Source organism: Musca domestica, unplaced genomic scaffold (genome assembly GCF_030504385.1).
Source record: "Musca domestica strain aabys unplaced genomic scaffold, Musca_domestica.polishedcontigs.V.1.1 73, whole genome shotgun sequence".
NCBI lineage: Eukaryota > Metazoa > Arthropoda > Insecta > Diptera > Muscidae > Musca > Musca domestica.
The window spans coordinates 2,237,787-2,264,923 of record NW_026712390.1 but is presented as its reverse complement, the minus strand read 5'-3'; the positions used below and the strand labels follow the sequence as shown (position 1 = coordinate 2,264,923).

General features: G+C 34.4%; 2 protein-coding genes across 3 annotated transcripts in view; one reads left to right on the top strand and one right to left on the bottom strand.

Moving 5' to 3' along the window:
* The window catches only part of LOC131806354 (venom dipeptidyl peptidase 4-like), a 372,031-nt gene that overhangs the window by 318,276 nt on the left and 26,618 nt on the right, over positions 1–27,137 (bottom strand). The gene's annotated exons all lie outside the window — the stretch shown is intronic.
* The window catches only part of LOC101895882 (venom protease), a 31,451-nt gene continuing 4,453 nt past the window's right edge, over positions 140–27,137 (top strand). The window contains exon 1 of the mRNA XM_005178894.4: positions 140–902. Within this exon, the coding sequence (XP_005178951.3) occupies positions 499–902 (404 nt within the window). The 5' untranslated portion in view covers positions 140–498. The remainder of the gene's footprint in view (positions 903–27,137) is intronic.

Genomic DNA, 27,137 nt, shown 5'->3' with positions numbered 1-27,137 from the left:
ATTAATTCAAGATTTAAATAATATATAAAATATGAAATAAATATAAATTCAAATCTAAATTGAAAATTACAAAAAATAACTATTTAAAAACTGGAAAAAAAAATACAACTCAATACCATATTTAAATAAATGCTCGTCATCACGTGTGATTGATCTCTCTGGAAAAATACCACAAATAAGCCGGCAGAACGAACGAAAGAAAATAAAGAAAAACAAAAGAAACAAAAAACTCCACCTGTAATTTGGAAAGCGTTTAATTACAAATTTAACGGTATTTTGTTTGAGCATGCCACACAACCATGCCATGCATGCCATGTCATGTCCATAACTAATTAACTGTGATTTATTTAAATTTCGTTCAACCAAACGTGACACCTTCAAAGTCAAGTGAAGTGAAGTGAAGTAAAAGAATCAACGGCAAAAGAGCCGGTTCTCCAACACCAAAAGCAAAAATAATTTCCTGCCAACAACACCAACAACAACAGACACATCGTAAAAATGGTTTGTTTCACACAATTTGTGCAAATTTTAATAGTTTCCTGCAGCATCAATATTCTGCTGCTAATGGTGATGGTGTCAGCCACAGCGGCCAGCAACACAACGCCATCGTCATCAGCATCACTGCCATATGAAGCCAGTAGCTTTGCCACACCTGGAAAATACCATCACGAAGCACATCAGCAGCAATTTGCTGGGGAAAAATCCGCCACCAAGAAATTGCATCGCCATGCCACCAAAGGTCTTGACATGATGGCCATGGTCTCTTCGACTCGTCAAAATCCCATCAAAAATTGGTTTGGAGCCTTTAATAGGAACCTGACTACAACCACCACAAATGGGCCAGGCGGCGGCGGCGCCACCAATACTGCCCAGGATCCCAACAAACAGACATGTTCATGCAGGTGAGTTTCTTGAAGGAAATTTGACAAGTTTTAATTGAGATTTTTCTTCGGGTGTACTGCGGAGAATTAGGGTTCTCGTAAAAATCATTTCCAGCTATCGAGATGGTGTTAATTGGAAATATCAATTAATTGTGTTACAAGAGCATCACGAAAAAAAAAATCCTAAGAATTTAGCAGAACCATTAACCTCATAACGAGGTGACAAATATATTTTTTTAAGCTGGATATACAGTGAAACCTTTTTTATACGACTTGCTCGGAGTAAAAAAAAACAGGGTTAATATTAAAAGCTATATAACCGGCTTCCCGATGCCACATGTGCCTTATATTGCTATATGGAAGACTTAGGGTATAGTGCCTTTAAATTCAAGGATTTTTTCAAGACCCCATCCCAGCTTCAATTTTGGATCCTTTAATTTTTTTTAGATTTTGGATTTTTTAATATTTTTTCAAATTTTTATTCCAACAATAAATGTAGACTAGAGGACCTTTTAGGCTATAAAAATGATTTTTTTGAAGACATCTTAGAACTATTAAAATATGTTCTTAGACGATATGTCAGGATTTTTTAAAGGGGCTGCAATCGTGTTTTTTAGAAATTTCATTTAAGCCTCCAATGCAGCTATTAACAGCGAGTTTTGTGAGTATTTTCCTAAAGGACCTTCAAATGTGCAAACGTGTTTTTTAAGATTTATAGAGAATATTTTGTTGTTGCAAAAATCGTCAGGCTTAATCCCATTATTGTTGTTTTTATAAATCAACATTTTTTTTATTAGTGGATAACGATAGTAATGTTTACCAGGGGGTAAGGCAGGGAATACCTAGGTTTCGGAAAGAGCCACCAATCCTCATCAGTTCCCTTGTTTTTTGCCAGGGATATTCTCCCCAGAAGTTATTTTAAAATAACTCCTATGACAAAAAACTTTTTTTCCCCTTTTTACTTTTATTTTAATACAACTCTGGGGAGAACATCCCAGGCAAAAAACAAGGGAACTGATAAGGATTGGTGGCTCTCAATCCTTAATCCCTGCCTGACGATTTTTGCAACAACAAAATACTATGGTATCCCGAACAAACAAGCCAACACTGTTTTATAGAGAATATATAGGATTTAAAAATGTAACTAAGGGTCCTCCAAGGCAATAAAGGGCCAAAAAGACTACATTCGCGGATTTTTTAAATTTTAGGGATCTTCAAGGCTGAATACTTTTAGATTTTCTCCAGGACCGCAAAGAGTATAATCTTCAATTTTTTATAGAATATTCATCAGCCAGAAGTCCACCTAAAAATTTTACAATCGTACCAACAGTTCGTGTTAGGTCTTTTTAGTTCTCAAAATGCAGAATTTTTTAAGTTTGATAAAAATTTTTAATCAAAACTTCATACATCATTCTATTCAAAATTATTGAACGTTTCCATATTTAAAGCCCAGAAATCAAGGGAGACCTTAACATCAATTTTCAAGATTTCTGCTCTGCCCAATCACCATTACCAAATTTAGTACCACTTTGTACTTTTCGTATAACTATAGTACACATTTGCAAAATCACCCAAATATACCGGCTTCCCGATGCCACATGTGCTTTATATTGCTATTTGGAAGTCTTAGGGTATATTGCATGTAATTTCAAGAATTTTTTCAAGACCCCATCCCAGCTTCAATTTTGGATTCTTTAATTTTTTTTTTTAAATTTTGGATTTTTTAATATTTTTTCAAATTTTTATTCCAACAATAAATGTAGACTTCAGGCTATAAAACTGTTTTTTTTTTTTTTTTTTTTTTTTTTGAAGATTTCTTAGAACTATTAAAATATGTTTTTAGACGACATGTCAGGGATTTTTAAAGAGGCTGTAATCGTGTTTTTAGGAATTTCAATCAAGCCCCCACTCCAGCTATTAACAGCGATTTTGTGAGGATTTTCCTAGAGGACCTTCAAACCTACAAACGTGTTTTTTAAGATTTATAGAGAATAGCTAAGATTTCAAAAATTTAATTAAGGGACCTCCAAGGCTATGAAGGGCCAAAAAGACTCCATTCGCGGATTTTTTAAATTTTAGGGATCTTCAAGGCTGAATATTTTTAGATTTCCTCCGAACCGCCAAGAGTATAATTTTCAATTTTTATAGAATATTCATCATTCAGGAGTCCACCTTAAAATTTCACAATTGTACCAACAGTTCGTGTTAGGCCTTTTTAGTACCAAAAATGCACAATTTTTTAAGTTTGGCAAAATTTTTTGATCAAAACTTCATACATCGTACCAAAATTTTCAGACTTTCAAGGTTTTATATATAGATTCAAGTTTTTTTCTTCTTTGGAAAGAAAAATAGGAAAACCTTTTATACGAACAAGTCTTCAAAATTTTTGATTTTGAATTTTACCGAGAAAGATATTTGGAAAACAAATGACCAATGGACCCACATCCAATTTTTCTATTCAAAACTATTCAACATCTCCATATGTAAACCCCAGAAACCAACAGAGACTTCAATTCCAAACTTCAAAATTGCTGATCAATCCCTTCACCCAATATCAAATTTAGTAACAATTTAGTACCACTTAGTACTTTTCGAACAATTATAATACACATATGCGAAACCATTCCCATATCTTAACCATAGACATCAGACATTTATATCAGATTACACAGCTTCAGCTCTATCCCATCACACAGTACCATATTTGTTACTAAATTTGTACAATGTGGAACTTTTCGAACTATTATCGTACACATTTACAAAACCACTTCCATATCTTAACCACAGACACCAGTAGTGACACCTATATGAAATTTGAGTATTACAGCCCAAATCCTTCACCCAATACCAAATTTTGTACCATTTAGTGCTTTTTGTACAAATATAGTACATATTTCTAAAGCTACCCCCATGTCTACATTTCCGGGATTTCCTTCACCCAATTGGACAATTTAGTATCATTTAATACTTTATGTATAAATATAGTACACATTTCCAAAACCATAACCATATCTAAATCACAGATTCCAACAGAGACCTCTTTATCAAATTTCGGGATTCCAGAAATATACCTTTCCTCAAAACCCAATTTAATATCAGTTAGGACTTTTCGAACAATTATAGTACACACCAACTCCATATATCAATTCCAGATACCAACAGAGACCTCAATGTCACATTAGAGGATTCCAACCCTATCACTTCACCTAACACTAAATTTAGTACTATATAGTACTTTTCGTACAATTATAGTACACATTTCCAAACCACCGACAAATTTCAAACGTAAATACCGTCTTTAATCTAAATATCAAATTTAACAAATTTATCCTATACATTCACCCAATACCAAATATAGTACCATTTAGTACTTTTCATACAATTATACGACACATTTCCAAAAACACCTCCATATGTCCCGGCTACACATGAACAACGACCCTAATGCCAAATTTCAAATTTCAAGCACTATCTGTTAACACAATACCGAATTGTACCAATCTTTGGTACAAATAAGTACAAATTTCCAAAACTTTCTACATACCCCAATCCTACAGTCCAAATTTCCCAAACTACCTCCATACTAGAATCATACAATCCAATAGAAATCTTATTTTCCAATTTCAGAATACCAGCTCTATCGGTTTACCGCAATTCCAATTTGTACCAAATTTAGTAACATTTCGTACACATAAGTACGAATTTTCAATGAATGTAGAAATAACCCAATTCGACAATCCCGTAGTAATATTAATTCGAAATTTCAGGATTCCACACCTATCGGTTCACTCAAATCCAAATTGTACCAAATTTAGTACACATAAGTACGAACTTCCTAAACTATCTACATACGTCAGTCCTATAATGTAATGTTAATCTTAATTCGGAATTTAAGTATTCCAGCTCTATAGGTTCACCCAAATCGAAATTGTATCAAATATAGTATGATTTAGTAATGTTTCGTGCACATGAGTTCACATTTCGAAAACTACCTCCATATCCCAATTCTACACTCAGTAATTTTGATTTCAAATTTCAGAATTCCAGATCCATACGTTCCTCTAAATGCAAATTGTACTAAATTTAGTACCGTTTAGTATTTTAGTATACATGAGTACATACTTCCAAAACTATACCCCCTTACATCGACCTCACTCCTCTTGATTACCATTCCATATTTCAAATGTTTCGCTCTAATCTTTCACTGGTACAAAATGTACTACATTTAAGTACTTCTTGTACTAATCTGACACCTTCGGCCCAAAAGAGCGACCCTGATCCAACATTTCAAGATTTCAGCGGACAATCAGTCTGTCAGTCAATCAATTACTTTACTTTTGTATTAACATAGATTGCGTCCTACTTAACATTTATTTGTTGCATGAAGCAAGAGGTGCTCTATTTTAAGCGATTCTGTTCCCACTCCAATTTTTTAAATAGGAGTTACTCGGAAGTGCTCCTACGCAAAACAAAAGGGTGAAGAGTGGAGTCCATTTAAAAAACTCCCACTCTTTAAGCAATCCTGCTCGCGAGCAAATTCCACTACCGTGTGTCAATGTGAGTATGCTATGCGGTTAACAGGGTCAGTGAGACCTAAAGGGACCAGCAAGTCGATATAAAAAAAGCTGAACGATAGAGGAGAGCTGGACTGGTCAATTTGTGCTGAATGGGCTCGTTATAGACTTGGCGAACTAGGCTGTGAGACCTGAAAGAGCCAGAAAATTCGCTGTTGACAAACTCAGCGAACTAGTGAGCCGAAAGAGACCATCAGAAGAGGCCATTGAAATCTGAAGGGAGAGTGAACCGATATAGATAAGTATAGCTAGGCCGGTGACATGTTATAGAGATACGCTAATCGAACCAACAAATCTTGAAGGGGCATAGGGAAAGAGAAGAGATTTAGATGCTTATTTTGCCTTCTGTGAGCGTTTTGTTTTTCAACACCTTGAACCCTGTGTCGGGGAGGTACCAGAAGAAATTGACAGATCTCTATCATCTCTATGACAATAGAAATATTGAGATGTGCCAAGTTTCAATGTTATTGGAGGTTTATTTCGCGTTTTATGAGCTCCATGGATACTCAAAATTTTGACCCTTTGTGAGGGAGGTACCAGAAGGAGTGGACCGATATATTCCCTCTTAACACCAGATCTTGTCTTAGTAGAAATAATGGGGTGTGTGAAATTTGAAGACAATCGGATGCCTATTTCAGATTTTGTAATCGTTTTATTGTTCCCAACTTTGACCCTTTTGTGGGGGAGGTCCCAGAAGAAATGGACAGATCTCTATCATCTTTTTAACGGATCTTGTGTTGATAGAAATATTGGGATGTGCCAAGTCTGAATAGAGTCGGATGTAAATTTGGTGTCTTATAAGCTTCATGGATGTCCGAAATTTTGACCCTTTGTGGGGTGAAGGTATCAGAAGGAGTGGACCGATATATTCCATCTTTACAGCAGACCTTGGGCTAATAAAAATATTGAGATGTGTGTAATTTGAAGACAATGGGACCCTTACTCCACATTTTATAAGAGTTATAATTATTCAAAATACCGACCCTTTGTGGGAGAGGTACTTGATGGAGTGGACCGATATTGTCCATTTTCGCACCTGACCTAGTAATGATGCAAATATTTGGATTTGAAAAATTGGCACAAAATCGGATGATCCTTTCTCTTTCTGCTCAGTTTTTTCTTTTTTTGAAAATTCCGATCATTTGTGGGTTCTCCGAACTCGATTTAAGTTTGAGGGTAATATTACGATGTACCAAGTTTGCACCAAATCGGATACTCCCTTCGAGAGTTATCGCATAGACAAATGAAAATATAGACAACGAAATGCTCTCACCGCTTATCTTCGAAAAAAATCGAATCAGCAGATGTCGTCTATATCGTTTCAGGGGTTTGAGTGGGAATATTGAAGTCACTCAATTCTAAAACGTTAAAAATAGCAAAAACTGTAGGATATTTGTCAGTTAATAATTGTTCCATAATAAAAGAAATGTGAAAAGTTCGTGATGACATCGGAAAATTCCGGAAAAATCAAGTGAAATTCTTGAAAATCTATAAAATGTGTTTTCGAAGTCGAGTGGGTTGAACGCGTAAATCAGCATGTTGACTATGCAAAACCTGATGAGAGCCACCTGGATAAAAAGACAAAACTAACTTTTCGTTGTCTATATCTTCATTTGTCTATGGTTATCGTGCGCACCATCCAGAGAGAGAGACGGACGGACATCAACAATTTGGACAATTTGGAGACAATCGGTACTCGATGGTGTAAACCGATTTTGTCCATTTTCACACCTGACCTAGCTCGGGTGGAAATATTAGGATTTGCAAAGTTAGAGCAAAATCGGATTATCGTTTCTTTTTTCTGTGCAGAAAAATATTTTTGTTGAAAATTTCGACATTTTGTGGGGAAGGTACCAGAAGGGGTGGACCATTGTTTCCTATCTCCTTACTCGATCTAAGTTTGAGGATAGTATTACCATTTACCAAGTTTGGACCAAATCGGATACTCCCTACGAGAGTTATGGTGCACACAAGCCAGAGAGAGAGAGAGAGAGAGAGAGAGACGGACAACGACAATTTGGACAATTTGGAGACAATCGGTACTCGATGGTGTGAACCGATTTTGTCCATTTTCACACCTGACCAAGCACTGGTGGAAATATTAGGATTTGCAAAGTTGGAGCTAAATCGGATTATCCTTTCTCTTTCTGGGCAGAAAAATATTTTTGTTGAAAATTTCGACATTTTGTGGGGAAGGTACCAGAAGGAGTGGGTCGATATTGCCCATCTCTGAAGTTTGATAATAATATTACAATGTGCCAAGTTTGGACCGAATCGGATACTCCCTTCGAGAGTTATCGGATACTCCCTTCGAGAATTATCGAATACTGCCTTTGAGAGTACCAGCCACACAGACAGAGAGACGGACGGACATCGCTGGATTGACTCCAAATATCCTGAAACTGATTTCATCCCAAAGAGATCTATGATCTAAAATCGTTATTCCGATGAGGCACGCTTTGGCCATATCAAATGATATATACCCTCCTCTCTAGCCATATGGCTGAGGCTATAATAATCCAAAAATAAACGCGCATTCACTTATTGTCAGATAATAACAAAAACAATAACAACAACAACAACAAAACCACAAATTTACTCAACCCCAAAAAAAATTGGAGACCCAGTTAAATACCTTTTACCCAAAAATGGTGTGCGATGAATATTAAAAGCGATCGCGACTGTCACTCAATTGAAAATTGACAATTGTAGGCACAACATTGATGGCTGGAGGTGGAGGTGGTGACAACGTCATCGTCATCATCATTATCATCCAACATCTACCATCCACCATCCAAGCTGTCGACCACAAAACGCCGTTTAAATTCGTCAGCAGACAATCGAAAATATTCGGCAAATTAAAAACCTGGTTAACCAGCGAGACTATCAATCATTTGTGCGAATTCCTGAAATTTGTTGTTGTTGTTATTTCTATTTTTATTACGAAGTGGCCCAAATAAAAAATCGAAATTGTAACATCGTTGGCGATGGGACCTGTATAATTTTGCATTCCATTCGGTTGGCGTTTTTTTATTTGTTTTGCTTCCTTCAATTGACTATAAATGCCGTCCGTTCGTTTTTTTTTATGGCTCCACGAGCCAGATTCACCATTGACCTTAAAATCATACATCACTTTGTGGCAATGGCAGATGGGAGGTGACAACAACAACAACAACAACGACGACGACGACGACGACATCGACAAAAACAACCGTTTTTATTTCAGGTTTCCCCATTTTTCTTTGCATGACTTGCTCCCCAAAGGGAAACAAGTTTTGCTGGCAGCAGTTGTTTTTTTTTGTTCTGCCCCGCCAGCCAGCCATCCAGCCTAACTGACTTGATTCAGTTTTGATTCCTGTACAGAATTTCTTTCCTGTTGGATGGTGTCATCATTTCCAGTCTTTGTAGTCTTCGTTTCGTTTTTTTTTCTTTGTTGTCATTACCGAGATAAACAGGTCATAAATATATGCCTATATGCGTATTTGTGTAAATTGTGGAGAACGAGGTTCGGTGGGAAAGGATTAATGAAGGACTGAACGAGAAACTAGGTCCTAAAGGTCTCATGAAGGTTATCACCAGGTTTCTAGAGGTTAGCATTCTTTAATTTTCTTATGGCGTATTTGTGTAAATGTGGAGAACGAGGTTCGTTGGGAAAGGATTAATGAATGACTGAAAGAAAACTAGTTCCTAAAGGTCCCCTGAAGGTTATCACCAGGTTTCTGGTGGTGCTAAGCGCATTCTTTAACTTTCTTATGGTGGGTTATATAAAAGGGCCACCTCGAAAGCAATCGGAGTCCAAGAGAAATATATTCACAACAAGTAAGCAAAGGCTAAAGCCGTGCGAAGCCGACCATGTGATGCCCTACAACACTGCAATATGTTAGAAGCCCCCTGACTGAAAGAAAACTAGGTCCTGAAAGTCTTATAAAGGTTATCACCAGGTTTCTGGCGGTGTTAAGATCATTCTTCAACTTTCTTATGGCGTATTTGTGTAAATGTGGAGGACGAAGTTCGTTGGGAAAGGATTAATGAAGGACTGAAAGGAAACTAGTTCCTAAAGGTCCCATGAAGGTTATCACCAGGTTTCTGGCGGTGTTAAGGCCATTCTTTAACTTTCTTATGGCATATTTGTGTAAATGTGGAGAACGCGGTTCGTTGCGAAAGGATTAATGAAGGACTGAAAGAAATCTAGTTTCTAAAAGTCCCATGAAGGCTATCACCAGGTTTCTGGCGGTGTTAAGGCCATTCTTCAAAGGTCCCATGACGGTTATCACCAGGTTTCTGGCGGTGTTAAGGCCATTCTTTAACTTTCGTATGGTGGGTTATATAAAAGGACCACCTCACAAGGAATCGGAGTCCAAGAGAAATATATTCACAAGAAGTAAGCACTACAATACGTTAGAAGCCCCCTGACTGAAAGAAAACTAGTTCCTTAAGGTCCCATGAAGGTTATCACCAGGTTTCTGGCGGTGCTAAGCGCATTCTTTAACTTTCTTATGGTGGGTTATAAAAAAAGGACCTCCTCAAAAGCAATCGGAGTCCAAGAGAAATATATTCACAACAAGTAAGCAAAGGCTATAGCCGCTCGAAGCCGACCATGTGATGCCCTACAACACTACAAACCAAATCCCCTTACGACCAAATCTATTTTGGAAGTTTTCATACCCTACACCACAAGGTGGTCAGGGTATTATGTCTTTGTGCATTTGTTTGTAACAGGCAAAAGGAAACGATATGGGTCTATCTCCTCCTTTTGATGATCTGCATAGAATCACATTCTGAGTCGATTTATGCATGTCCGTCTGTCCATGTATTTTTATAAACAAAGTACAGTTCGCATTTATTGCCCTATCCAGATGAAATTTTGCACAAATCATTTGTTTGGCCCAAGGACGAGCCCTATTGAAATTGGAGATAATCGGTCAAAATTTAGATATAGCTCCCATATATATCTTCGTCCGATTTGCCTTCGATTGTGCACCAAACGTGTAATATCAGTCACCTTTCCCCTTTTCCCCTCTCCCCTTCCCCCTCCTCTTTTACCCTCTCCCCTTTTCCCCCTCCTCTTTTACCCTTTCCCCTTTTCCCCCTCCTCTTTTACCCTCTTCCCCTTTTCCCCTCCCCTTTTACCCCTGAATCTTTATAGTCAGAGCCCCGAAAAACTCGCTCGAATTTGTTCAAAGAGTGACGGTCTCTCGAATTTGAGGGAGTGTAAATCGAGTAAATTCTACTCTCCCCCTTGTCCCACTTTCCCTTCCCCTCTCCCCTTGTCCCACTTTCCCTTCCCCTCCCCCCCTTGTCCCCACTTTCCCTTCCCCTCTCCCCCTTGTCCCCACTTTCCCTTCCCCTCACCCCCTTGTCCCCACTTCCCCTTCCCCTCTACCCCTTGTCCCCACTTTCCCTTCCCCTCTCCCTCTTGTCCCCACTTTCCCTTCCCCTCTCCCCCTTGTCCCACTTTCCCTTCCCCTCTACCCCTTGTCCCCACTTTCCCTTCCCCCTTGCCACCACATTCCCTTCCCCCTTGTCCCACTTTCCCTTCCCCCTTGTCCCACTTTCCCTCCCCCCTTGTCCCACTTTCCCTTTCCCCTTGTCCCCACTTTCCCTTCCCCCTTGCCACCACTTTCCCTTCCCCCTTGCCACCACTTTCCCTTCCCCCTTGCCCCACTTTCCCTTCCCCCTTGTCCCACTTTCCCTCCCCCCTTGTCCCACTTTCCCTCCCCCTTGTCCCACTTTCCCTCCCCCTTGTCCCACTTTCCCTTCCCCTTGTCCCCACTTTCCCTTCCCATCCCCCCTCTTCTCCTTTCCCTCTTTTCCCCCTCTCCCCTTTTCCCTTCTTCTCATCATCCCCTGTTCCCCTGTTTGAATGGGAGCTAAATTCATTCAAAAATGGATTAAATTCTACTCTTACCGAGCACACCTTACCCCTCTTCCCCCTTCTCTCCTTTACACCCTTTCCGCCTCTTCTCATCATTCCCTGCTACAACAGATCTTGTGTTAGTAGAAATAATGGAATGAGTGAAATATGAAGAGAACCGGACGTTTATAACTGATTTTATAATCGTTCTGGTTATTCCAAATTTTAACCCTTTGTGGGGGAGGTATCAGAAGGAATGGTCCGATCTCTGCCATTTTTATGACAAATCTTGTGTTGACAGAAATATTGAGAGGTACCAAGTCTGAATGGAATCGGATGTTAATTTCGCTTTTTTAGAGCTTCACGGTTACTCAAAATTTTGACCCTTTGTGGGGGAGGTACCAGAAGGAGTGGACCGATATATCCCATCTTTACAACATATCTTGTGTTAGTCGACATATTGGTATGTGTGAAATATGAAGAATGCTTATTTCGCATTTTATAATCTTTTTAGTTATTAAAAATTTTGACCCTTTTGTGGGGGAGGTACTAGGAAGAAATGGTCCGATCTCTACCATCTGTTCCGCTGTTTGAATGGGAGCTAAATTCATTCAAAAATGGATTAAATTCTACTCTTACCGAGCACACCCTGCCCCTCTTCCCCCTTCTCTCCTTTACACCCTTTCCGCCTCTTCTCATCATTCCCTGCTACCCCTCTTCTAATAATCTTCGCCCTTTCCCTATCGTTCGCCCTTTTCCTATCTTTCGCCTTTTCCCTATCATTTCCTTCTCACTCTTCCCCTCATCCTCCTTATTTTCGCCCTCATCCCATCTTCCCTCTATTCCTCTCTTTTTTGAGCGATTCTGCTCCCACTCTAAAGACTTATGGGCGAAATGAGGGGATCAGTGAATCGATGCAGGCTAACCTTAAACTTACCGAAAACATTTTATGGACATTTTGAAAAATACTTCCTTAAAATCTGGGTCATTGAGCGAAACCCAATGTAGATAAGCTAAGCGGGGCAGTCTTTAACTTACAGGTTACAGGCGTTTATCTGGAGACTATTAAGAAAATTCCAAAGAGAGATCAAGCTATAAAACGGGCTTTCGTAACAGCTTTGCCAAATCGTCCTTGATATGGGTGAAATGAGATGGCCAGTGAATCGATACAGGCTTACCTTTACCGAGAACATTATAAGGATATTCTAAAAAAAATCTTCCTAAAAATCATTTAAGCTTTCAAAAAGTCCTCGATGCAGGCTACAGGCTTACCTTTAACTTACCGAGAACATCATAAGGATATTCTAAAAAAAATACTTCCTGAAAATCATTTAAGTTTGGAAAAAGTCCTCCATAACAACTTCCCCAAAACCTTCCTCCTACCTTTGGCTTCTGCCAAAACGGCTGGTCTTTAATGCATCTTTCCCCAGGCATATTTAGTATGATCCAGTTGCGGTGGTATGTTATTTGTTGTTCTTGTCGTTGTCGTTGTTGTTGTTGTTGCCATTATTTGATATGGCATGGTTCTTGGCATGATTACATAAATAGACGACATAACTGTGTCTACAAAAGCAGCTATTGAAAGTTGGTTCGTGTGGCAAGGTATGCCGCAGCACATATATGGGCATATTCGTAGCAGCTCTGCAGCTGTAGCGCTGGCATGCTGCCTGGCTTTTCTGTCTTTCATTCATATTTGGGGAACCTGCTACTACCACCGACAAACTTACGCAACATTTTGCCGACATTGTGTTTGTTGTTGTTGTTCCTTTTGAAATTCTGGCCTAGGCTTCTATTCTATTTTCAACTCGCAATGCAATGCAATTTTGGTAATGAAGTTGCCAGTCAATGGCTGGCGTCGTTGGTCTTTGGCAGCGTTTGGTGCGTCTCTTTTATGCCATGCCACTGCCACACAATTTGTGGTTGCATCCTAGCCATAATTATGCGAATGCCAGCACCTATTAATACCGCATAATTTCCTAGCCTTTCTCATCTCCCCCCGGTTTTTTTCTCTCTCTCTCTCTTTGTGGGCCAACCAACCAGCCAGGCTGCACCTGCCTGGCCACAGCAAAAGCATAAAAAGACAGGCAACAGATCTACCCGAAATCCCATGAATCTCTGCCACACTTTGTCTTCGCCATTTCGCCAAGCTCCAAAATGGCATGCAATTTCATTTATAAATGAAAATTATTTCTAAAGATTCTAATCTGCATATTAATAACGGAAATTTCAGAACAAAAAAAACCGGCACGTTATCTGCACACACCTTGGAGCGGTGGATCTAAAGAAAAAGTAAATTGTATGGAAGAAAAAAGAAAACCGGAAAAACTGGGCTACAGATTGGAAAATGTTAATGATGGGCGGCAACAAGGCAGAATAAGTGGACTGATTTCGGAGATTGTGGAGGCTACATGAGCCTTTTCTATAATAAGAGAGATCTTCTGAAATATTGAGAATTTCTAAAAAAAATTGAAAAAGAACTAATGTCCCGAATAGAATCAATGCCAAGACAAAACAGCTGAAGCTAGAATCTTGCAATTTTGCACGAGGACCAGTCTTGGTGCGTAGGAGTGTGATTTGTGGCCGGATTTTTGGAAATTCGTGCTAAAAGGGTTCGAAAACCACTAAAGAGGCAACAGTCCGATCTTGCGTTAATGGAAAAATTGAGATGTGCCAAGTCTGGAATGGAATCGGATGTTAATTTCGGTTTTTTAGAGCTCCATGAATATTCAAAATTTTGAACCCTTGTGGGGGAGGTACCAGAAGGAGTGGTCCTATATATTACATCTTCACGCCAGACATTGGGCTAATAAAAATATTGTGATGCGTGTAATTCGAAGAGAATCGGATGTTTATTTCGAATTTAATGATCGTTTTGGTTATTCCAAATTTTAACCCTTTGTGGGGGAGGTACCAGAAGAAATGGTCCGATCTCTACCATCTTTATGACAGATCTTGTGTTAATAGAAATATTGGGATGTGCCAAGTCTCAATGCTATTGGAGGTTTATTTCGGTTTTTAAGAGCTCCAGGAATATTCAAATTTTGAACCCTTGTGGGGGAGGTACCAGAAGGAGTAGACCCATATATCCCATCTTTACAACATATCTTGTGTTAGTCGACATAATGGTATGTGTGAAATATAAAGAGAACCTGATGCTTATTTCGCATTTTATAATCTATTTGGTTATTAAAAATTTTGAGCCTTTTGTGGGGGAGGTACTAGGAAGAAATGGTCCGATCTCTACCATCTTTATAACAGATATTGTATTGATAAAAATATTGAGATGTACCAAATCTGAATGGAATCGGACGTTAACTTCTCGTTTTAAGAGCCTCGTTGTTTTTTTAATATTTCGACCCTTTGTGGGGTGGTTCCAGAGGGAGTGGACCGATACAGTCAATCTTCACAGCAGATCTTGTATTAGTAGATATAATGGGATGTGTGAAATATGAAGAGAACCGGATGCTTATTTCTGATTTTATAATCGTCCTGCTTATTCAATATATTGACCCTTTTGTGGGGGAGGTACTAGGAAGAAATGGTCCGATCTCTACAATCTTTATAACAGATATTGTATTGATGAAAATATTGAGAAATACCAAGTCTGAATGGAATCGGATTTAATTTTGCGTTTTATGAGCTTCACGGATACTCAAATTTTTTTACCCTTTGTGGGGGAGGTACCAGCAGGAGTGGAACGATATATCCCATCTTTACAACAGATCTTGTGTTAGTAGAAATAATGGGATGTATGAAATATAAAGAGAACCTGATGCTTCTCCTGATATTCAAAATGTTGACCCTTTGTGGGGGAGGTACGAGAAGGAATGCTCCAATCTCTATCGTTTTTATAAGAGATCCTGTGTTGATGGAAATATTTTGATGTGTCAGGTCTAAATGGAATCGGATATAAATTTTGCTTCACGGATACTCAAAATTTTGACCCTCTGTGGGGGAGGTACCAGAAGGAGCGGAACGATATATGCCATCTTCCCAACATAATGGGATGTGTGAAATATGAAGAGAACCGAATGCTTCTCTTCTCTTTCTGTGCAGTAAATATTTATTTTTATTTATTTATTTATTTATTTATTTATTTTTTTTTTTTGAAAATCTCGACCTTTTGACGGGACGTACCAGAAGGAGTGAATCTATATATTCCATCTTAGCACCAGATCTTGAGTTTATAAAAATATTGGGATGTGTGAAATTTGACAGACAATCGGACTCCTTAATCATATTTTATAAGAGTTATAATTATTCAAAATTTTGACCCTTTGTGGGGGAGGTACTTGATGGAATAGACCGATATTGTCCATTTTCGCATCTGGCCTAGAACTGATGCAGATTTTAGGATTTGCAAAGTTGGAGCAAAATCGGATTATCGTTTCCTCTTCTGTGCAGAAAATATATTTTTTGAAAATTTCGACGTTTTGGGGGGGGGGGAGATACCAGAAGGACTGGACCGATCTCCGAAATCGATCTAAATATTACAATGTACCAAATTTGTACCAAATCGGAAATAGCATCAAATTTTATAATAACTTTCGATTTGTTTAAACGGCTAATGACACCGTCACACGCTGCCCGAATGTTGCTCTGCGGTATTTTGGCCCATTTCCGACGAAGCGCTTGCTTGTGGTGATCGACACGTTGGTATTTTTTAGTGCCAACCTCGCTTTCCAAAATACTCCAGACACAAGAGTCCAACGGGGATTGGTATCCGGAGATTTTTTGGAGGCCATTGTGCGCTGCAAATGAAGTGAGAAACCTCATTTTGTAACCATTCTTGGGTGGCGCGTGCTGAGTGTGATTCGATGCTGAGTCCTGTTGGAATGTCCAAGGTCTACGGCCAAAATGTTTTTGCGTGCCCAAGGCTTTAATATACCCTCCAGAATATTTTCGTGATAATATTCGGCTACGGTCGATTAATGATGCCACGTTCGATTAATACGAACGGAGAGCGACCAAAGGCTGTTATGGCGACCCACACCATCACCATGGCCGACGCTTGAGTTCTGGTGGCCAACCGAAGGTGCACATTTTCAGCTGAACTCTTTGGCAAGTAAACACGATCATTTTGTTTGTTTACAAACTCCAGGACAACGAATGATTTCTCATCGGAGAAACCCAAATTCGGCCGATCACCACTTTCGGCCAAGCGAAGCAACTCTTTAGCTCTTTTGAGTCTATTTTCTTTCTGTTGCGGTGTAAGTTCTTGCATTTTTTGGAATTTTGGAATGGCTTTACCCCGAGCTCATTTTTTCAATATTTGCCGAATGGAATATTGCGATATGTTCAGCTCACGAGCCATTTTTCGGCCACTACGACGCGGTTTTCGATCGAGTCGCTTCTTTACTTTTCGATCCATCTCTGCTGATGTTGCAGTTTTCTTCCGTCCACTTCCTTGACGCTACTAGTAACATGGTAACGGTAACAAGCGATGGTACGAGACACAAGAGATTTATTAACATTTAAATGCTGGAGTGCTCTAACGATAGCCACTTGTGGTTTTCCAGCCAAATATAAAGAAATCACACTATCACGCTTGAATTCCATTACGAATAACTTTTTTTCAGGACAAATCTCACCAAAATGCTTTTGTACGCTTGTAAACAATATAATGAGCTGTCACTGGAACAATTTTAACAGCTGTCGAACAAGTGGCTTAGATATGGCAGCAGTCTGAAATTGGATGCCGTTTTTTCATCTCACCCTGTATAGTAAAAAAGGTGTCTTGGGATCTTCTTGTTACCCACTTGCCTCCATTTACGGTCCACAAAATCGCCAAAACTTTTATGATCGAAATGCTAAACATTTAAGAATTTCACTGGAATTTTTAAAACGGAATTTATTTGAGCTACTAAAATAAAACAACATCTTTTGTTTTGAATATTTCTCCGGGCATTACTTTGCACTTTCCACTCCACTTTTTATGCCCTACACCACAAGGTGGTCAGGGTATTATGTCTTTGTGCATTTGTTTGTAACAGGCAAAAGGAAACGACCCATAGACCCATAGTTCCTTTTGATGATCTGCATAGAATCACATTCTGAGTCGATTTATGCATGTCCGTTCGTCCGTCTGTCCATGTATTTTTATAAACAAAGTAGAGTTCGCATTTATTGCCCTATCCAGATGAAATTTTGCACAAATCATTTGTTTGTCCCAAGGACGAACCCTATTGAAATTGGAGATAATCGGTCAAAATTTAGATATAGCTCCCATATATAACTTCGTACGATTTGCCTTTTAATGTGCACCAAACATCTAATATTTGCCCAAATGGGATGGAATTTGGCACATACGACCGAATTGGGTCTAGAAGCTAGTATGCCAAATTTGATCGAAATCGGTTCAGATATAGCTATAGCTCCCATATATACACGGCTCATCCGATTCATTACTTTTTGTCCTCCGCAGCCGTAATATGCACTCTGTAAGAACAATATTTGGGGAAATATATCAAATACAGCTCAGAAATACATTTGCTAATTTTTTTAGCGAGATCGGTTCAGATTTGGATATAGCTCCCATACATAACTTCGTCCGATTTACATCTTATTGTGCACCAGACGTCTAATCTTTACCCAAATGGGATGGAATTTGGCACATACGACCGAACTGAGTCTAGAAGCTAGTATGTCAAATTTGGTGAAGATCGGTTCAGATATAGCTATAGCTCCCATATATACACGGCTCATCCGATTTGTTATATTTGTCCTCCGCAGCCATAATATGCACTCTGTAACAACGATATTCAGGGAAATATATCAAATACAGCTCAGAAATACGTTTGCTAAATTTTATCGAGATCGGTTCAGATTTGGATATAACTCCCCTATATATAACTTCGTCCGATTTATCTTTGATTGTGCACCAAACGTCTAATATTTGTCCAAATGGGATGGAATTTGGCACATACGATCGAATTGAGTCTAGAAGCTAGTATGTCAAATTTGGTGAAGATCGGTTCAGATATAGCTATAGCTCCCCTATATACACGGCTCATCCGATTTGTTATATTTGTCCTCCGCAGCCGTAATATGCACTCCGTAACAACGATATTCAGGGAAATATATCAAATACAGCTCAGAAATATCTTTGCCAAATTTTATCGAGATCGATTCCGATGTGGATATAGCTCCCATATATATTTTTATCCGATTTCAAATTAAGTCCGAATTTAAAAGATACAAATGCTTCGGCTTATTTAGTCCTTCGGAACTTTAAATTATAATTATAATCATAGCGTGTATGATTGAATTCTCCCATAAAAACTTTTAATTGTTCTGCGCAACTCTACTAAATTAGCAAAGTGGTGTAGGGTATCATAAATTCGGCCCCGCCCGACTTTAAGACTTTCTTTACTGGTTTTATTTTAATTTTTTTTCTTTCGATTTCTCACCTTTTTGCATTGTCTGATTGGCCATTCGCAGTGCTGCATATTTAAAAGAAACTTCTTCATTAAGTTATTTTGTTGAGGCGGTGAATCATCCGCAAGTGCCAGCAATCATCTAAAACCGAAAACCGCAAAATCGTTTTAAAGAAACCCAAACAACGAAGAAGTTGTCAAAAGATCAATATTTGTTTTTTTTCTTTTGGGCGAAACAAACCGCCAATTTCGACAAACAACCGCAGCAGTCGCAGCACCCAAAACAACAAAAGGTGGCCACAACAACAACAATGTGTCATTGGCCCTGCGTAAAATTAAATTTTCCATAATAATAAAAATCACAGCTTCTTTTTGTTACGATTTTTTTTTGCTGCTCTTCGCTATTCTTTGTTGAGTTTTTATTTTTGTTTTGGCTAAAATGTCCGCTTGTTTTATGCATTGCCCGATTTTATGAACCTTTTGTGGTACAAAAAAAATGCTTGGCAAGAAGAGAAGGTAAAAGTGGGTCATTATCTTTTTCAAAAAAAAAAAAAAACTTAAACGGTGGTTAAGGCCTGAACACAGCCTTAAGGAATAAAGAACAACGGTTGTTGGGTTAATTTGTAATTGGAATGAAATGGGTAGTGGTTGTCGGTATTGGTGGGAAAAAAATCAGTTAACTGTAGATGTCTGTCGAAAAAAAATTTTTTTTTTCAAAACCCCAAGACTTGAAATAAAAAAATGAAAGAAAATTTAAAAAAAAAAGACCTCTAAAAATATTAAAAACAATATCTTTTAAATATTCTCGAAATTAAGAAAATATTGAAAATTTTCACACATCGAGGGAAAATATTTTTTTTTTTTTGGATTTTCCAAATTATTTTGAGAAAATTGTTGGTATTGGTGGAAAAAAGTTCAGTTAATTGTAGATGTCTGCCGAAAAAAAATATTTTTTTCAAAACCCCAAGACTTGACATAAAAAAATTAAAGAATATTAAATAAGGACCTCTGAAAATATTAAAAACAATATCTTTTAAATATTCTCGAAATTAAGAAAATATTGACAATTTTCACACATCGAGGGAAAATATTAATTTTTTTTTTTGGATTTTCCAAATTATTTTGAGAAAATTGTTGGTATTGGTGGAAAAAAGTGCAGTTAACTGTAGATGTCTGTCGAAAAAAAAAAAAAAAAAAATTTTTCAAAACCCCAAGACTTGAAATAAAAAAAATGAAAAATATTAAATAAGGACCTCTGAAAATATTAAAAACAGTATTTTTTAAATATTCTCGAAATTAAATAAATATTGAAAATTTTCCACATCGAGGGAAAATATTATTATTATTATTATTTTTTTTTTTTGGATTTTCCAAATTAATTGGAGAAAATAGTTGGTATTGGTGGAAAAAAGTTCAGTTAACTGTAGATGTCTGTTGAAAAAATATTTTTCAAAACCCCAAGAAAAATGAAAGAATATTAAAAAAAGACCTCTGAAAATATTAAAAACAGTATCTTTTAAATATTCTCGAAATTAAGAAAATATTGAAAATTTTCAAAAAAGTTCAGTTAACTGTAGATGTCTGTTGAAAAAATATTTTTCAAAACCCCAAGAAAAATGAAAGAATATTAAAAAAAGACCTCTGAAAATATTAAAAACAGTATCTTTTAAATATTCTCGAAATTAAGAAAATATTGAAAATTTTCAAAAAAGTTCAGTTAACTGTAGATGTCTGTTGAAAAAATATTTTTCAAAACCCCAAGAAAAATGAAAGAATATTAAAAAAAGACCTCTGAAAATATTAAAAACAGTATCTTTTAAATATTCTCGAAATTAAGAAAATATTGAAAATTTTCAAAAAAGTTCAGTTAACTGTAGATGTCTGTTGAAAAAATATTTTTCAAAATCCCAAGAAAAATGAAAGAATATTAAAAAAGGACCTCTGAAAATATTAAAAACAATATCTTTTAAATATTCTCGAAATTAAGAAAATATTGAAAATTTTCACACATCGAGGGAAAATATTTTTTTTTTGGATTTTCCAAATTATTTTGAGAAAATTGTTGGTATTGGTGGAAAAAAGTTCAGTTAATTGTAGATGTCTGCCGAAAAAAATTATTTTTTTCAAAACCCCAAGACTTGAAATAAAAAAATTAAAAAATATAAAATAAGGACCTCTGAAAATATTTAAAACAGTATCTTTAAATATTCTCGAAATTAAGAGAATATTGAAAATTTTCCACATCGAGGGAAAATATTATTTTTTTTTTTTTGGATTTTCCAAATTATTTTTAGAAAATTGTTGGTATTGGTGGAAAAAAGTTCAGTTCATATCTGTCGATTTTTTTTAAACCCCAAGATTTGAGATAAAAAAATGAAAGAATATTAAATAAGGACCTCTGAAAATATTAAAAACAGTATTTTTTAAATATTCTCGAAATTAAGAAAATATTGAAAATTTTCCACATCGAGGGAAAATATTTTTTTTTTTTTTTTGGATTTTCCAAATTAATTTGAGAAAATTGTTGGTAATGGTGGAAAAAAGTTCAGGTAACTGTAGATGTCTGTCGAAAAAAAATTTTTTTTTCAAAACCCCAAGACTTGAGATAAAAAAAATGAAAGAATATTAAAAAAGACCTCTGAAAATATTAAAAAAGTATCTTTTAAATATTCTCGAAATTAAGAGAATATTGAAAATTTTCCACATCGAGGGAAAATATTATTTTTTTTTTTTTTTTTTGGATTTTCCAAATTATTTTTAGAAAATTGTTGGTATTGGTGGAAAAAAGTTCAGTTTATATCTGTCGATTTTTTTTAAACCCCAAGATTTGAGATAAAAAAATGAAAGAATATTAAATAAGGACCTCTGAAAATATTAAAAACAGTATCTTTTAAATATTCTCGAAATTAAGAAAATATTGAAAATTTTCAAAAAAGTTCAGTTAACTGTAGATGTCTGTTGAAAAAATATTTTTCAAAACCCCAAGAAAAATGAAAGAATATTAAAAAAAGACCTCTGAAAATATTAAAAACAGTATCTTTTAAATATTCTCGAAATTAAGAAAATATTGAAAATTTTCAAAAAAGTTCAGTTAACTGTAGATGTCTGTTGAAAAAATATTTTTCAAAACCCCAAGAAAATGAAAGAATATTAAAAAAAAGACCTCTGAAAATATTAAAAACAGTATCTTTTAAATATTCTCGAAATTAAGAAAATATTGAAAATTTTCAAAAAAGTTCAGTTAACTGTAGATGTCTGTTGAAAAAATATTTTCAAAACCCCAAGAAAAATGAAAGAATATTAAAAAAAGACCTCTGAAAATATTAAAAACAGTATCTTTTAAATATTCTCGAAATTAAGAAAATATTGAAAATTTTCAAAAAAGTTCAGTTAACTGTAGATGTCTGTTGAAAAAATATTTTTCAAAATCCCAAGAAAAATGAAAGAATATTAAAAAAGGACCTCTGAAAATATTAAAAACAATATCTTTTAAATATTCTCGAAATTAAGAAAATATTGAAAATTTTCACACATCGAGGGAAAATATTTTTTTTTTGGATTTTCCAAATTATTTTGAGAAAATTGTTGGTATTGGTGGAAAAAAGTTCAGTTAATTGTAGATGTCTGCCGAAAAAAATTATTTTTTTCAAAACCCCAAGACTTGAAATAAAAAAATTAAAAAATATAAAATAAGGACCTCTGAAAATATTTAAAACAGTATCTTTTAAATATTCTCGAAATTAAGAGAATATTGAAAATTTTCCACATCGAGGGAAAATATTATTTTTTTTTTTTGGATTTTCCAAATTATTTTAGAAAATTGTTGGTATTGGTGGAAAAAAGTTCAGTTCATATCTGTCGATTTTTTTTAAACCCCAAGATTTGAGATAAAAAAATGAAAGAATATTAAATAAGGACCTCTGAAAATATTAAAAACAGTATTTTTTAAATATTCTCGAAATTAAGAAAATATTGAAAATTTTCCACATCGAGGGAAAATATTTTTTTTTTTTTGGATTTTCCAAATTAATTTGAGAAAATTGTTGGTAATGGTGGAAAAAAGTTCAGGTAACTGTAGATGTCTGTCGAAAAAAAATTTTTTTTTCAAAACCCCAAGACTTGAGATAAAAAAAATGAAAGAATATTAAAAAAAGACCTCTGAAAATATTAAAAAAGTATCTTTTAAATATTCTCGAAATTAAGAGAATATTGAAAATTTTCCACATCGAGGGAAAATATTATTTTTTTTTTTTTTTTGGATTTTCCAAATTATTTTTAGAAAATTGTTGGTATTGGTGGAAAAAAGTTCAGTTTATATCTGTCGATTTTTTTTTAAACCCCAAGATTTGAGATAAAAAAATGAAAGAATATTAAATAAGGACCTCTGAAAATATTAAAAACAGTATCTTTTAAATATTCTCGAAATTAAGAAAATATTGAAGATTTTCACACATCGAGGGAAAATATTATTATTTTTTTTTTTTTTTTTTTTGATTTTCCAAATTATGTTGAGAAAATTGTTGGTATTGGTGGAAAAAAGTTCAGTTAACTGTAGATGTCTATTGAAGAAAAAAATATTTTTCAAAACTCCAAGACTTGAAATAAAAAAATGAAAGAATATTAAAAAGGGACATCTGAAAATATTAAAAAGATTATTTTTTTTAAATATTCTCGAAATAAAGAAAATATTGAAAATTTTCACACATCGAGGAAAAATATTAAATTTTTTTTTTTGGATTTTTCAAATTAATTTGAGAATATTGTTGGTATTGGTGGGAAAAAGTTCAGTTAACTGTAGATGTCTGTCGAAAAAAAAACATTTTTTTTCAAAACCCCAAGACTTGAAATAAAAAAATTAAAAAATATAAAATAAGAACCTCTGAAAATATTAAAAACAGTATTTTTTCATTTTTAAATATTCTCGAAATTAAGAAAATATTGAAAATTTTCCACATCGAGGGAAAATATTAATTTTTTTTTTTGGATTTTCCAAATTATTTTGAGAAAATTGTTGGTATTGGTGGAAAAAAGTTCAGTTAACTGTAGATGTCTGTTGAAGAAAAAATATTTTTCAAAACCTCAAGACTTGAGATAAAAAAATGAAAGAATATTAAAAAAGGACCTCTGAAAATATTAAAAACAGTATTTTTTAAATATTTTCGAAATTAAGAAAATATTGAAAATTTTCCACATCGAGGGAAAATATTAATTTTTTTTTTTTGGATTTTCCAAATTATTTTGAGAAAATTGTTGGTATTGGTGGAAAAAAGTTCTGTTAACTGTAGATGTCTGTCGAAAAAATGTTTTTTTTTTCAAAACCCCAAGACTTGAGATAAGAAAATGAAAGAATATTAAAAAAAAACCTCTGAAAATATTAAAAACAGTATGTTTTGAATATTCTCGAAATTAAGAAAATATTGAAAATTTTCCACATCGAGGGAAAATATAAATTTTTTTTTTTGGATTTTCCAAATTAATTTGAGAAAATTGTTGGTATTGGTGGAAAAAAGTTCAGTTAACTGTAGATGTCTATTGAAGAAAAAAATTTTTTCAAAACCCCAAGACTTGAAATAAAAAAATTAAAAAATATAAAATAAGGACCTCTGAAAATATTAAAAACAGTATTTTTTAAATATTCTCAAAATGAATTTAAAAAAAAAATTAAAAATATTAAAAAAAATGAAAGAATATTAAAAAAAGACCTCTGAAAATATTAAAAACACTCTCTTTTAAATATTTTCGAAATTAAGAAATATTGAAAATTTTCACACATCGAGGGAAAATATTAATTTTTTTTTTTTTTTTTGGATTTTCCAAATTAATTTGAGAAAATTGTTGGTATTGGTGGAAAAAAGTTCAGTTAACTATAGATGTCTGTTGAAGAAAAAATATTTTTCAAAACCCCAAGACTTGAAATAAAAAAATTAAAAAATATAAAATAAGGACCTCTGAAAATATTAAAAACAGTATTTTTTTCATTTTTAAATATTCTCGAAATTAAGAAAATATTGAAAATTTTCACACATCAAGGGAAAATATTAAAAAAAAAATCTTTTGGATTTTCCCAATTAATTTGGGAATAAATTGAAATATATTTAAAAAATGCCAAGACAAGGGAAAACATATAAAAACAAATAAAACAAGTAAAAAAGCTGTAAGTTCGGCCGGACCGAACTTTAATAACCCTCCACCATTTGGTACAAGTTTGGCAAATTTTCAAAAAATTAAAATCCATTAAAAATTCTGTTAAAATCTTGAAAATACCGAATATAGCCGTATATTAGTGTCTATACGACGATGTGGACCTGCACAGACAATTTTCTGTCACAGGCTGTAGATTCCATTTCGAACTTCAAATACCAAATTTGAAAAAATTCCGCTGAATAATGTCGCTAAAATCACCAAAATACTAAAAATATGGTATATTCATAATACACTCCATCAGTGACCCTCATTTCACATTTAAGAGTTCTAGCTCTACTTATTTGTCAAAGACGAAGGGCATCATATTTAGTATCATTTAGTACTTTCATACACTTATAGCACGAATTTTCAAAAACTCAACCTTATCTGAAACTTTTGGACAAAGAGGGACTCTCACCCAAAATTTCATGATTCGTCTGGTCGTTGATAAATCCTTAAGTCGTTTAGTCAATTACTTTACTCTTTTAGTGATATAGATATAGATAGGTAAATCCACGGCTTGATTTAAAACCCCAGAGCCTTTTTATATTCCACAAAAAACCTCAGCCGCCCCCTGGTCTCTCCAAAAAAAAAACCTCTTCCTAATTCCCAAATTCACTTTTGTTTTCACTCATTGCCATGTAAAAAACAAAAACCCTCTGGCCCTCTACAAAAACATTCCCCAATTTCACTTCATAATGGCCCATTAAAAAAAAAACGTTGTTAATGGAATTATGTAATTTGCCAAATAATTGTTTTAACAAGTTGTAGTTAATTAACAGATAGGGTGTGACCCGGTGGAATGGTGAAAGTTTACATTAATTCACAATTTGTAGAATTAAAAGCTAGCTGACAATCATTGGGCTAATTCGTTTTCATATCATAAACCTCTCTTAGTAAGGGTATTTAAATGTACAAAAAATAAAGCATACTTTTAGGATGATACTAAAAAATGATTGGACTTAAATTGACGTTGATGTTATAACATAGGCTTTAAATAAATCAAATGGACATGTAAACTATAAATTATTTTGAGACTAAATACGGGTCTTGAAGACAGCTAATTGGGACTTTAGACGAATGCTTTACGGCAGACCAAGGGGGAAATAAGCATATTTTTTTTATCAAAACTTGTTGAGTTTCCTGAATGAAAAAAATTGTATGGCATGTTTTGTCTGATGATTCGAAAGTGTACTCCAAAGAAAAGCACCGATTTCTCTCCTTTTTCAAATTTTTAATTAATTTTTTATTTAGAAAATACTCTTAGCGTTTGTATTTTTCCTTCCTTTACTAACGTATTGTTATGCAGAAAAAGGCCGTTAAATTTATGTCTGATAAACTATGCGGAACACAGAGTTTAAAGCTAAAAATTATAATTTAAAAACGGACACATATTTTTTTTAAAAAATTCCAGTTCTGCAAACTTATTCTTTTCAATCAAACTTGCGCAAAATACCCTTTAAAAATATAAGTTTAACATTTGAAAAATGTTTTTTGTCGCGTGTTCGAATGCAAAACTGGTTCCGATTATATATTTTTTATTTTAATTTTTTTTGCCAGAAATTATTTAAATCGTCATAAATTGCCCCTTAAAATTTTTTTTGTAAAAATAAAATTAGATTCAAACATGAGTTAGGTTATCATATTTTAAATAATTTATATTTATTAATATATTTTAGTAATTTTATATAGAAGATTTTTTTCAATAATTCTTCCTACAATTTCTCAAGGCGTAGATTTAAAAAAAAATATATTTTTTTCTACAATTTCCCAAGGCGTAGATTTAAAAAAAAATATTTTTTCTACAATTTCCATAGGCGTGGATTTTTTAAAAAATATTTTTTTCTGCAATTACCCAAGGCGTGGATTTTTTAAAAATATTTTTTCTATATTTTCCAAATCGTGAATTTTTTAAAAATGTTTATTCTATATTTTTTAAAGCATGGATTTCTTAAAAATATTTATTTTTAAAATTTGCCAAAGCGTGGATTTTTAAAAAATATTTATTTTTAAAATTTCCCAAGGCGTGGATTTTTTAAAAATATTTTTTCTATATTTTCCAAGGTGTGGATTTTTTAAAAATATTTTTTCTATATTTTCCAAGGTGTGGATTTTTTAAAAATATGTTTCTTCTATATTTTCCAAAGCATGAATTTCTTAAAAAAATGTATTTCTCCTATATTTTCCTAAGCCTGGATTTCTTAAAAATATATTTTTTATATATTCCAAAGCATGGATTTTTTAAAAATATTTATTTCTAAAATTTCCC